At 39.0% G+C, this 13,982-nt stretch overlaps 1 protein-coding gene across 1 annotated transcript in view; it reads left to right on the top strand.

The window, feature by feature from the left end:
• Window positions 1-13,982, top strand: part of appbp2 (amyloid beta precursor protein (cytoplasmic tail) binding protein 2) — a 69,662-nt gene that overhangs the window by 42,969 nt on the left and 12,711 nt on the right. Inside the window, exons 8-10 of the mRNA XM_048557269.2 lie at window positions 1,681-1,786; window positions 3,610-3,734; window positions 4,203-4,288. Of these exons, the coding sequence (XP_048413226.1) occupies window positions 1,681-1,786; window positions 3,610-3,734; window positions 4,203-4,288 (317 nt within the window). The remainder of the gene's footprint in view (window positions 1-1,680; window positions 1,787-3,609; window positions 3,735-4,202; window positions 4,289-13,982) is intronic.

The following is a 13,982-nucleotide window of genomic DNA, read 5'->3' as shown; positions in this document are numbered from 1 at the left end:
CATCTGCAATTAAGAATACTGGTGACCATGAAACCATAGTCAATTGTCATTAAGACCCATCTGGTTCACTAATGTCCTTCAGGGAAGGAAGCCTGCCGTCCTTACCTGGTTTGGCTTACATATGACTCCAGAACCACCACAATATGGTTGATTCTTAACTGCCCTCTGGGCAGTGAAGCCCAATGAAGTGCCTACACTGTGTGAATGCATTTTTCACAAAAATATGCTGATGTGCTACTCTTTACTTTGTAACAGTTTCCTACCTTTCATTGTTCACACCTTAGTTTTTGACACAGATGCAAGGAGTTTGTGAAAGGATATGGGTAGGTTGTGAGTGACAAAAATTGGTAGCTGGAGTATAATGCAGGACAATATGAACTTTTCTACTTTGGTAGAACAGTGCTTTTCAAAAAACATTTTTTATTTTATGGGGAATACTTGCAGAATTCGGGTACAGAGAGATTGGGATATCCTGATACACGTATCACACAATGTGCTTGCAAATACAACAAGTGATTAGGAACGCAAATAAAATGCTGTTGCTTATTGCAAGGCGACTGGAATATAAAAGTAAGCATGTTTTGGCTACGTTTGGACTTGGCATTGGTGAGACCACGTTTGAAGAATTGATTATTACTTTGGTTGCATCTAAGAAAGGATAATAGAGTGTTGGCAACAACTGTTTCCAATGTTAACAGTCAACTAATAACTGGAACGCAGATTGCTCTCTGACATGGAAAATTTGGTCAGGCGGTCACACATCCCATAGGGGCGGCACGGTGGCTCAGTGGTTACCATTGCTGCCTGACAGTGCCAGGGACCCGCATTCAATTCCAGCCTCGGGCGACTGCCTGTGCGGAGTTTACACATTCTCCCTGTGTCTGCGTGGTTTTCTTCTGGGTGCTCCAGTTTCCTCCTACAGTCCAAATATGTGCAGACTACGTGGATTGGCCATTCTAAATTGCCCGTAGTGTTTAGGGGTGTGTGGGTTATAGGGGGATGGGTCTGGGTGGGATGCTCCAAGGGGCGGTGTGGACAGGCAGAAGGGCCTGTTTCCGCACTGTAGGGAATCGAATCGAATCTAATCTATATCCAATTTAGAAGAATGCAAGGTAACCTTATTGAGACTTTGAAGATCCTGCCAATACTTGATAATGGATGCTAAAAGGATATTCTCCCTCATGGGAGAGATGAGAACTAGATTAAGAATTTTAAACAAAAAAAGGGATCTTCTGTGTAAGACAGAAATGAACCATTTTACCAAGAGAACAATGGAGACAATTTTTGTAAGGCTTTTAAGGCAGAGCTAAATACCTCTTGACTAGTTATTGGGGGTATTGAAAAGTGTGGATCAGATCAGCTGTTATCTTTTTGAGTGACAGCAAGCTTGAAGGGTTGGATGGCCTCCTGCTGCTTTAAATTTATATGTACATAGTATTATCATAGGAGATGCAACAAGAAACAAAATAAGCTTGACATAAAGGAAGAGACAGTGAGCAAAAAAAAACTGTACAAGACGCATGTAGAAATCGGGTGAGAGGGAAAGACTGTTTTGACAAGGTAGTATTGACATTTCCCCTTTTATTCAAGGAGATGACTTGCCTTTTTATTTCAACATGCTTTAGTATTTCAAACAACATGTTTTGAAAATTTACTACAGAAATGTCATTTTTCTTTCAGGGAGCATTTTGGTCACAAGCATCCCAAATACTCTGATACCCTCTTAGATTATGGATTTTACTTGCTCAACGTAGATAATATTTGTCAATCAGTGGCTATTTATCAGGTAAGTTGGAAATTTTGTTTTTATTTGCCAGTTAAGGTGTATTTTAAATTATTCTGTCACGTGTGTTCTTAAGTTTGGAAACTGAATATAGTCCAATGACATGCTTCCAATCTTGAATAGCTGTACTTACTTTTAACCAAAATAAAAGCCCAAAGCTAACAGCTTTCATCCAGCCACACACTTGCACATGCATGCACACATCCTATTTCAATGAAACTCCTGTTTGTAACAGTGTTTTATTGTTTCCCCATGATTTTAGTTTGCAGTTGCGATCACTTTGAGTCTAGCTTTCGAGCTTGAATGTTGCCTTCAATCTCATCACTTGAGCCCTAAAATGTTTACATATATTTTTATCACTTTTTTATCCACAATTTATTGTGACTTCCTGCTATGTGCTTCTAACTAACCTGTATTTCTTCAGTTTCCATATCACTTAAAAACCTCAGTTACCTATTTCTCACTCCCAGTCCAAGTTCTCTTTCTTTACCGTCTCTGTTCTTGCAAACTGTATTGGGTCTAACTGTTTGCACCTGAAATCTATTACTATTCATTCTAATTTAAAATGGGCATCTGACTTAATTAACTTTGTGACCCTATTCCAGTCATGCAGCAACTTCCACCCCCCCTGCCCCTCCACAACCATGCCATCAAAAGCACTTCCCGCTCTCCAGAGCCAGTGATGTGACTCCTGACATCTTGCTTAATTTGTCTAGGTTCTGGCAGATGCTCTAGAATTCCATTCCTAAAATTACACTACCTTGGCACACGATTTTTCTTGCCTTTTTTTGTTTTTTTGTATTCAAAATATATCTCTCGTGCAGTTTTTTGGTCACATGCCTCATCCATTTTTTTTGCCTTCTAATGTATTACCTTATAAATGCAAATTGTCTTCTTGATCAACCATTTTTCTTTGCTAAACAACTTTTTCAGTCCACACCAGTTTGGCCTGCCCTCATTCCTTGGTAGTTGTTATTAAGGTTTGGCACAATTGCCTGTGACCTAAGTTTTATCGCTCAAAAACAGGATGCTAAATTCTCCCATGTTATGATCACAGGCCCCTAAAAAACCTTTTTTTAAATTTTAAATTCTGAGATCATTTATTAAACTTGCTTCATTTCACGTGACGAGATCCAAAGAGGTCTGATGCATGGCTGGTCCACAGCATATTGTTCTAGGAAACTATTCTAAATACAGACTATGAATTCTTCCTTGTGGCTACCTTGTGATTTTCCCAATCTACATAAAGGTTAAAGTCACCAATTGTTAATGTGTTGCTGCCTTTTTTACAGTGAGGAGAAGCATTTGGCCGTTTTTGTCGACACTTATTTTTCAGGAAGGCTTTGAATCTTTTTTCCTTTTGCATTTTTTTATAAAGTTTTAACTAATGTAATTATTATTAAAATTTTCCAGTCAAGGCACCTGCTAGTCATTTAAAATTTAATATAGGAGAGCGTGTTGGAACAAGGCCACTGTGCCAAAAGGAAAATGACTTGCGCTGTTAAAACTTGCTTAATGATGATACAGGGGCTCCCCGATTTTCAAATATCTAACTGATATTTGTAGCTGCCCTCTAACATGGAGCTCTTTTTCTATTTTAAGCAAATGACAGCTTGATTTGAACTGCACTATTTGTGATCTTTCATTTGAGCCATAATGAGGCCTCAAAAGTTATGTGAATTATTCCACTTGTAGGCAGGCGTAGAGGGTACACAGTATTAATTTATTTATTTTTGATATTTACAACTAGTTTGTCTAAAGAACTTTACAAGTGGTGGCATTGCAGTTTATCCAAATTAATTTTAAACTTTAACTTTAAACAATAGACAGCACTTGACATCCGGCAGTCAGTATTTGGAGGGAAGAACATCCATGTAGCAACAGCTCATGAAGACCTGGCTTATTCTTCTTACGTACATCAGTATAGTTCTGGGAAATTTGACAATGCACTGTAAGTTATGTAATTTGTTACATGTCAACAATGTCTTCTGTTGTTTATTAAAATAGACAGTTAAAAACGCTTATTGGTCAGAATGGAAACTATTGCTTTATTTTTCAGAGTTATAATTAGCTTGCGAATGAGTGACCGAATTTAAATATTGTTTTCATTTGAAATGACAGTAGTGCAAAACAGGAAATAGATCTGTCATATATAGTTAGCATTTGCATCAGAGCTTACACCTGTAGATTATAACCATTTTTATTATTTATCTGTACTTTGGGTCTGCATTTGCTACAAACTGGATTGAGATTACTTTTTTCTTTCCTTCCTCTTTCCTTTCCATGCCCAACAAGGACTTCATCTCGTATTTGTAAAAAATAAAGTAAAACTTTGAAGTTTGCAGGTCTTCTATCCTGATGGAAACAATATTCTTTTCTTTTTACCGTTAAAAATGTACCTTTCTTTTTCCCATTACAGATTCCATGCTGAACGTGCCATAGACATCATCACTCATATCCTCCCTGAAGACCACTTACTATTGGCTTCTTCTAAAAGGGTTAAAGGTTTGTATTTTCAAATTCACTGTTTGTTCAAATCTTATGACTCAATACTTTTGAACTGTGAATGCTTTATGCTTATCTGTGTGAACTACAGATGTAAATTTAAGTCTGCAGGAACTGTAATTGTGTTACAAAAATATCTTGGTATTTATCCTTTAAAATTTTTTTGAAGCATGGCACCAAAGAACATGCAAGTCTGTCATTTTTTTTCTTTAATAGTAAGACTGTTAACATGCACATGTAAAAGAAAAGATAACGATGGAACAAACTCTGAAGTAGAATACTAAAATACAGATTTCCCAGAGGTATGATTTTTTTTTGTATGTGTGTGTGCTTTACATTTGTATGCTCCGTGGTAGGCAAGCTCCTCTAAAGCCGGTGCTAACACTACTCCTACAGCACCAACAAGTTGCTGCTATAGAGGAATTTAATAATTTTTATTCTTCTGGCCGCACCTGGTCTTCACTCATTACGTGGACAGTCGTGGAACTTGGCTCAAGATAGGTTAGATATACGTGATTTTTCAGAATAAATTATATGTCCACACTCTGGAATGAATGCATGGTGGCATTATGTTATAACCTGTCTTCATTTTTTTTGACATTTCAGTCTGCTTGAACAGACTAATCTTGGAATTGGTGTTACTGTACAATTTGTAATTATAAATGAATTTGAGAATTGTTATTTGAGCTGATACGTATCCACTGCCACCAATTTAAGAATATTTGGATGGAAACAAAGAGGTTGAAATTATGCAGAAAATTAATGTGGAAAACTTGCTTGATTCATGTAGGCAGTACAGAATTCAGTAATACTTTTGAAATAAAACTGCCTGGGGATTACCATAGCTGAAATGATATAAAGGTGTACTTTTATATAAATGATTTGGATGTGAACATAAGTGGTATGGTTAGTAAGTTTGTAAATGACACTAAAATTGGAGGTGTAGTGGACGGTGAAGAAGTCTACCTCAGTACAATGGGATCAATGGGATCAGTACAATGAGGAGTGGCAGATGGAGTTTAATTTAGATGAATGTGAGGTGCTGCATTTTGGAAGGTCAAGTCAGGACAGGACTTAGACACCAAATGGTGAAGTCCTGGGGCGTGTGGCCAAACACAGACCTTGGAGTGCAGTTTCATAGTTCCTTGAAAGTGGAGTCACCGGTGTATAGGATAGTGAAGAAGGCATTTGGTATGTTTACCTTCATTGGTCAGTGTGTTGGGAGGTCATGTTGCAGCTGTACAGGACATTGGTCAGGCCACTTTTGGAATACTGCATGCAATTTTAGTCTTGCTGCTGTAGGAAGGATGTTGTGAAACTTGTAAATCTTTTCAGAAGCCTTTCAAACATGTTGCCAGGGTTGGAGAATTTGAGCTGTTGGGAAATAGTTGAATCAGCTGGAACTATTTTCCCAGAGGTGTCGGAGGCTGAGGGGTGACTTTTTATAGAGGTTTATAAAATCATGAGGGACATGGATATGGTAAATAGACAAGATCTTTTCTCCAGCATCGGGGAGTTCTAAACTAGAAAACATAGGTTTAAGGTGAGAGGGGAATGATTTAAAAGTGAGCTAAGGGGCACCGTCTGCATACAGAGGGTATTGCGTATATGGAATGAGTTGCCAGAAGTAGTGGTAGAGACTGGTACAATTACAGCACTTAAAAGACATCTGGGTGGGTATATGAATAGGAAGGGTTTCGAGGGATATCGGCCGAATGCTGGCAAATGGGACTAGATTAAATTTAGGATCTCTGGTTGGAATGGAAGACTTGGACTAAAGTCTGTTTCCGTTTTTCGTAACTCTGACTCTAATATGCTCCAACTGGGATTCTGCACAGTCTCAACACACAGCCCCAGTCAATATTGCATTAGTGACTGCCTGTTGAAATATCCAGGCCATAAAGCATAGTTGAAAGTCCCAAATGGGTCGTTGAGGGCTATCACTGGTAACCCTGCCAATTGGAGTACTGCACAATATTTTTTCACCTGCCACCTTCTAAACTTGGTCAATAATTTGACTTTGATTCCATTGTCTTTAACATGGATTAACAGATTTATGATGGATAGTTTATCCAGTGTCTCTGCATTTCAGAAATAACATCCATAGACATTTTTGTGTCGAAACTCTTGGCCAACTTTTCAAAACATTCCACTTGGAATGGGCATGACCATTTTGTACAAATGCTCATCCTTTTCTGATCAACTGAAAATTTTCAATATATTCAGTCACTCTACCCTTTATTATAATGGGCGGTACCAATAACTTGTTGGCCATCTGTTTATGGGTCCCATGTTTCCCTTCTCAATACATGCAGCTTTCCGATCTAAAAGAAATTCTCCTAATTCAAAAGAGCTTTAGATTGCAGTTAGTTGTTTAGCAATTTTCATTCTTTTAAAATTTTCTTTTGAAAATGTGAGGCACCAAAATGTGACTAGCATTTAAGACTAAAAATACTTCTCCAGCTGAATCAATCATGTGTATCTCCAAGGACATCTGAAGCACATTGTTTTCTCTGATTATGTTTAAGGATAGAAATTTTGATATTGAATTCAATGCGCTCTCTTTCCAAAAAGACTGAGGGTTTCAAAATAGGTATCGGAAGACGAGCAGAATTTTTTTTGGCATAATTTGTATGTGAATACTGGAACTGTTTGTTGCGAAGTTTGGTAGAGTGCTTGTGGATTGGGAAGCAGGAAGTTTGAATTTGGTGTTTGTAAAATGCTGGAGGGGAAAGGACTGTGTGGTTCCGTTAAAAGATTGTATGCTTGTTTTGTATTTGGAGATTTAAAATGAAAGTCTGTGAGCAGTAGCTTGAAAGTTCGCAAGTGCACAGAACGTCCACATTGAAACATTTATACCGAAAGGCCAAATTTAGCAGGCCAAGCCACAGTTTTTGCCAAGATAACAACAAGCTTTTGAAATTAGCCAATCAATTTGAACCAGGCACACAGATACCAAAAACCAATTAAATTTAAATCTGACGGTTTTGGCAATATAGTATTTCTTACAATAGGATTGGTCCTGGTATGTCATTGAGACTATAAAAGGAGGAGGGCAGTTGGACAAAGCCCCAGAGCTAGCAGCTGTCGGCCAAAGCTAATTGCCCTCAGCTCTCGAATTAGATCAGCATACCATTAGAATCTTGTTTTATTCAGGGCTCGGTAGTAGTTAGAAGGGATTTGTTTGTGTTGTTAAGAGTTAGTTAATTTGTTCTCTGTTAGAGTTATATAAATTGTGTTACTCATTGATTTTTAGAGTGAGTGTCCAGGAATTATTTTATTTTTAACACCAGAAGCTGCGGAAAAGCAGGTTGCACCACTTTTCACACTCCTTTAACAAGTTGTAGGGCCAAGTACACTTCTTTTGGATGTTTTTGTTTTACTTCCCAGTGGGGGGGGCGTGGTGGCAACCTCTGCTGTATAACAGATTGAGGCCTTGTCTGGAATCTGTCCAGATTCGTCTGCTGCCTCAGCGCCAGGGACCAGAGTTTGATTTTGCACTCTGACAACTGTCTGTGCAGAGTTTGCAGATTCTCCCTGTCTGCATGGGTTTCCTCCAGGCGCTCCAGTTTCCTCCGACAGTCCAAAGATGTCCAGGCAAAGTGAATTGGCCATGCTAAATTGCCTGTAGTGTTCAGGAATGTGTAGATTGTGTGAGCTGTATGGGGATGGGTCAGTGTGGACTTGTTGGGCCGAAGGGCCTGACGCTGTAGGGATTCTATGATTAGAATGCATTTAGGGTATGAAAGGTCCCAGCAGTTTTAAACAGGACTGGCGACTGGTTTCCTTGATCTTTAAATGAAACTTAAGTGAAAAGTGGAGAATCTTCTTAATCTTGGCTGCTTGTTGGTTAAATCAAAAGTGGGGAAATGGCTCTTTTAGTCACTTTGACTTTCTGGGGCTGAAGAGGTGACTTGAGGGGTTTTACAAAAGGCAAGTGAGGCAAAGCTGCTGGAGTTGGGATTGCCTTTAGTCTGTGCGAAAAGGCAAGGTAATTACAGCAATAGTTTGATATTTAAATTTGCTGGAAATGCCATCAGAATCTTTTGGAAATTGCTAGAAATCACTTGCAGATGAAGCAGCTTGAACATTAATGGGAACAGAAACTTTGAATTATGGTTAAATGCAGAGGAAAAACAAAGGAAAGAATTGCCCTGGTAGAATAAAAGGGAGAGGAAAGGCAGAGGAAAGGGGAAAAAGAGAGAAGAAGGAGAAAGTCGACTTAAAAGGATGGCGATGGAGGTAGCAGGTAGGCTTAGTGAGAAGGATCGTGATAATGAGCAAATCTGTCATAGCCAAAAGTCTGGTAGGGATATGAAAAAATGTCCAAATATTACCAAAATTCATTGTAAAAAGATATAGAAGCCTTTTTCACTTGCTTTGAGAAATTGGCTAAACAAATGAACTGGCCAGAGACTCTGTGGGTAATGCTAATTTGGACCAAGTTGGTAGGCAGGGCTAGTGAGGATTTTGCTGTGCTGTCAGGGGAGATGTTAGGAGAAAATGAAGAAAGCTACTTTGAGTGCCAATGAATTGGTACCAGAAACATACAGATAGTGGTTCAGAAATGTCAGAGAGGAACCAAGTCAGACTTGTATCAAGTTTGAAAGAATGAAACAAAGCAACTTCAATAGATGGATGACAGCATTAAAGATTGAGAGGACAGATGAGGTTTTTGGAGAGAATTCTTTTGGAGGAATTTTAAAACTCCCTTCCTGAAGTGCTAAGACCTGATGGGGAGGAACAAAAAATCAGAACAAAGAGCTGCAGATATGGTGGATGAATGCACATTTGTGCTTAAATTGAAAGCTAGCTTCGGACCGCAGTTTTATTCTGTGGGGGATAGAAATTGGGAAAGGAAACCTTTCAATGAAAAACAAAGAGTAGAAAAGGAGCTGCAGGAGAGTGCACTGTCTAGTCATAGGCTGGATAGTGAAATAGCACCCAATCTTTTCAAAGACTTCACCTGTATGGGTCAGAGTTTTGCACAGTTAGAACAGGGGAAGTAAGTAAACAAGTTAAAATATTGAGAGATACAGGAGCTAGTCGGTCTCTGATTGTAAGAAATGAAAATATTTGCACTCCTTCTGAAATTCTGAGAGCGTGGTGATCTGTGGCCAGACATCAGTGTTCTCCTGTGTGAGCTAAGGCTAGAAAGTCCAATCAAGACTAGGGAAGCGATAGTGATGGTGATGAAAAAATTTGGCTATTCCAGGAATATAGTTTGTTCTTGGAAATAATCTAGCTGGATCACAGGAGGGTGTGGTGCCCATAGTACTAGAGAAGCCAAAGGAGACCCAGGGAACTGAGGACTTAGTCCGGAAGAATTTCACAATATTTTCCTTCTATGTGGTGACGAGATCCCACAGCTGTAAATTAAAACAAAAGAGAATGATAAAGGAATTAAGGCCCCGTTAACTGACACTGTTTGATGAAATGGTGAAGGAAAAACTGAAGTGGGTAGAGGATCAGGCAAAGGTGTTTAGTTCTGCAAGATTAATGGAGTTACAACAAAAAGATGAACTGATAAAGGATTTGTATCATAAAGCCTACTCTTAAAATCTTAAAGCGGAAATGGAGATTGGCAGGTTAGTGCAGATGAGAAATGGGTGGAAGTTCATTGGGTTGTGCTGCTGGTGGAATACAGACAAGAATTATTGTGGGTAGCATACAAATTACCTGTAGGAAGTTATCTAGGAGTGAGGAAGACTGGCTGGGATACAGAAACATTTTTATTGCCCTGGGTTACATAAAGATATGGTTGAATTTTGTTGTACTTGTCATACGTGTCCAATGGGAGGAATTGGCATCAAAAGCACTGGTTTTATTACTGCCTGTGGCTTTCCTGCATTTGAAGAACCTTTGACATAGTTTATAACTGATTTGTATAGGTCCCTTCCCTGAAACCAGAGTGGGAACCGGTATTTGCTAACCATAATGATTGTGTCTAGCAGGTTACCGGAGGCAATTCCATCATAGAATGTCAAGGCGGAAGTGGTTGTGGAGGAGTTGCTTGCTTTCTTAACCCATAATGAACTGCCCAGGGAGAGTCAATCCGACCAAGGGTCCAGTTTTACTACCAGATTATTTAAGGAGGTCATGGATAGTTCAGGCATCAAACACGTTCAATCAAGTACATACCATCCTGAAACCCAGGAAGCATTGGAAAGGTGGCATCAGGCCCTAAAGACAATTCTGAGGGCTTATTGCCAGGATTACTCAAATGATTGGGATAAAAGTATCTTGCTGTTAGAGATCCTCCAAATGAATTGACTCGGGTTACTCCATTTGAATTGATAATTGGGCACAAAGTAAGAGGGCCCTTAAAATTAGGCAAAAGTTGATAGGTTTGAAGTCAGAGATTTTGCAGTTGGATTATGTATTTGAGGTGAGAGAAAGATTAAACAGTAAGTGAATTAGATAGACAACATTTGAAGGTGGCATAGCACCTAATGAAGCAAGAAGAGATAAGCAGTCTAAAGTTTGCATGTTTGCCTGTGGGGATAAAGTATTGATGCTGTTACCACTGGTAGTAGATCCCTTCAGCAAGGTTTAGTGGTCCCCGTCAGATTGAGCAAAAAGTGAAATCAGGTGAATTGTCTGATTAAAGATGCCAGACAGGAGAGAGAGCCTATCGGTTATGTGATGTGAACGTGTCGAAGCCTTACTATGACAGGGAAACAGGCATTAATCACTGCCACTCAGTGAAGAATCAAATCCACAGGATTTGGATTTTGATGTGCCTCAGAAAAAAAAATTCCTTCATGAGGTTTTAAGGAATGGGATAAGGTTGTGAGTTATCTATCCCAGAAACAGAGAACTGAAAAGAGATTTGTTGGAGTGCTATGAGGACCTGTGCAGAAATAGAATGGGGAGGACTAGTGCCGTAGTACATGAGGTTGACGTAGGGAGTGCTCTTCCGATAAACCACCACCCCTACGTGTTAATCTTCTCAAGTCGGTGCAGGTTCCGAAGGAAGTGGAAGCAATGCATCAAGAAGACATCATAGAGATGAGTCAAAGCGAGTTCGCCGATCATGTTGGTTCCCAAACCTGATGGTACTCAGCAACTCTGTGTAGATTATCGGAAGGTTAACACAGAGAGTGTGTGTGTGTGTGTGTGTGTGTGTGTGTGTGTGTGTGTGAGAGAGAGAGAGGGAGAGAGTGGGGGGAGAGGGGGGGTGGTGTAGAAAGTAAGACAAGCCACTTATGTCAGAAAAGTACCTTTTGTTAGAGAGAGCAAAAGAAGCTTCTGCTTTTGTAACCCCAAATGGGCTATATCCATTTAAAGTAATGCCGTTTGGAATGGAAAATGCAGCAGTCAGCCAGTTTTCAGAAGTTTATGAACAGAGTCATTGCAGGATTGACTAACTGTACCATCTACATAGATGACTTAGTGATCTTTAGCCATTTGTGGAAAGATCACGAAAGAATGTGAAGAGCAATGATACCAAAGAACATGAAGATGAAGGTCATCGAGGAATTTCCAGGACTGTCCTCCAAGAAGGAAGTGCTACAAATTTTGGGATTTAGCAGGATTCTACAGGAAATCAGTACCAAACTTTAGTAGCATAGTGGTACCATTGACAAATTTGTTTCTTTTTTTAAAAAAAAGCAAAATTTTGATGGACAGAACAATGCCAGGAGTCATTTGAGAATTTAAAAGCAGTATTAACCAATGCACCAGTTTTAGCCACACCAAATTTCTTGAAACACTTCAAAGTTACCATTGATGGAAGCACTGCAGGTGTTGGAGCTGTGTTGTTACAGGAGGATGATTGTGGAATTGAAAGGCTAATTGGTTATTTTTCAAAAAACCTCTATCCCCCAGAAAATATATTCAACCATTGAAAATGAGTTATTGAATTTGGTAATGATCTTAAAGTTGCAAACAGTGCATCAGAGACAATTATGTATACTGATCACAATCTTTTGACATTTCTGGAAAGATTTAAGGACAAGAACAGATTATTTCATTGGAGTCTCATATTACAAGCATTTAATTTCCACATTGTACATGTTGCGGATCATGAAAATATTATTGTGAATGCTTTATCGTGAAGTTAAAAGAAAAATGTTTGTATAAAATAAATTATTTGGGAGGCAGTGGCCTATTGGTGTTATCACTGGACTGTTAATCCAGAAACCCGAGTAATGTTCTGGGTTTGAATCCTGTCACGGCAGATGGTGGAATTTGAATTCATGTAAAAAAAATCTGGAATTAAGAATTAATGATGACTGTGAATCCAATGTCAATAGTCAGGAAAATCACCCTTTGGTTCTCTAATGTCCTTTAGGGATGGAAACTACCATCCTTACCTGGTCTGGCCTACATGTGATTCCAGACCCACAGCAATGTGGTTGACTCTGAACTGCCCTCTGGGCAATTAAGCATGGGCAATAAATGCTGCCTAGCCAGTGACACCACCTTCTCCCTTAAATGAATGAAGAAAAAAAAGGTAGGATTCTATATTTGATATAGAATTAGTATAAAATGTGTAGTACTGGATTAGTGAGCTAATTGTAATAAAGTGGAGTTAAGGTTTTTTTTAAAAAAAACCATCTTGTCATATTGATGGTTCACTTTTTTTCTTGAGGGGAGGAGGCATTGTGAAGTTGGGTAGAGGGCTTGTGGATTGGGAGGCAGGAAGTTAAAATTTGGTATTTGTAAAATGCTGGGGGGGATAGCATTGCATGGCCCCTTTTAAAAGATCTGTGCTTTTTCGGTGCTTAGAGATTAGAATATTTGCTTGTGAAGAGCAGCTTGAAAGTTTGCAAGTCCACAGATCGTGCCCAAGTTGAAAAATTTGTGTTGAAAGGCCATAGTTAGCTAGCTAAGCAGCAATTTTTATCAAGGCAACAAACTTTTGAATTTAGTCAATTAATTTGAACTAGACACTTGGGTACAAAAAGCCTATTAAAATTAAATCTGGTTTTGATAACACAGGACCAATCCTTTTGTAAGAACTATTGGTATGTCATCAAGGGTTTAAAAGAAGGGGGCAGTGGGACAGTTGGACAGTGCTCCAGAGCTAGCTGCTAGCTGTCAAAACTAATGGCCCTTAGCTCTCAAGATAGAATCGCTGGCCGTCACAGCCTCCTCCATGTCTTAGAGAAAGCGCCGTCTAAATACCAATAGTACAACTGGTTAATATTCCTGACAGAAGAATTGATGGAGAAGGCATAGAACATTCCAGAAGAAATGTATCCTGGCTGTAATTTCAAGAGCCTAAATTCTATCTTTTATATATGTGGGGACTTGCATTTATTGTTGCTTTATTTGGGACTAGTTAGTAGTTAGAAGGGATTTATTCAGCTTGTTAATAGTTAGTTAATTTGTTCACTGTTAGAGTTAGATAAGTAAATTGTTACTTTTTTTTAGAAGTGACTTCTTTAACAGTTACAAGTTTCTGAAAAGCAGGTTGCACCACTTCGCAATTATAGGGCAAGGTACACTTCTTCAGACGTTTTGGTTTTAGTTCTTGCGGTGGGGGGAGCATAGTGTGCCTCCAGTTTATAACACTGTCTGTATTCAATATCTGACCTCTTTATTTTTTTCCCAAACTAATTTATCGAATATAGCCATTGCTAGCAAGGCTAATATGTATTCCCCAACATCTCCAATTGCTCTTAAGTTGGTTTCTTGAACTGAATGTGGTCAGCCTGATGTTCTGCTTTTGTCATTTTGGATTTAA

Source organism: Stegostoma tigrinum, chromosome 27 (genome assembly GCF_030684315.1).
Source record: "Stegostoma tigrinum isolate sSteTig4 chromosome 27, sSteTig4.hap1, whole genome shotgun sequence".
NCBI classification, from domain to species: domain Eukaryota; kingdom Metazoa; phylum Chordata; class Chondrichthyes; order Orectolobiformes; family Stegostomatidae; genus Stegostoma; species Stegostoma tigrinum.
The sequence above is the reverse complement of the archived record's forward strand: the minus strand, read 5'-3'. Positions and strand labels throughout refer to the sequence as shown.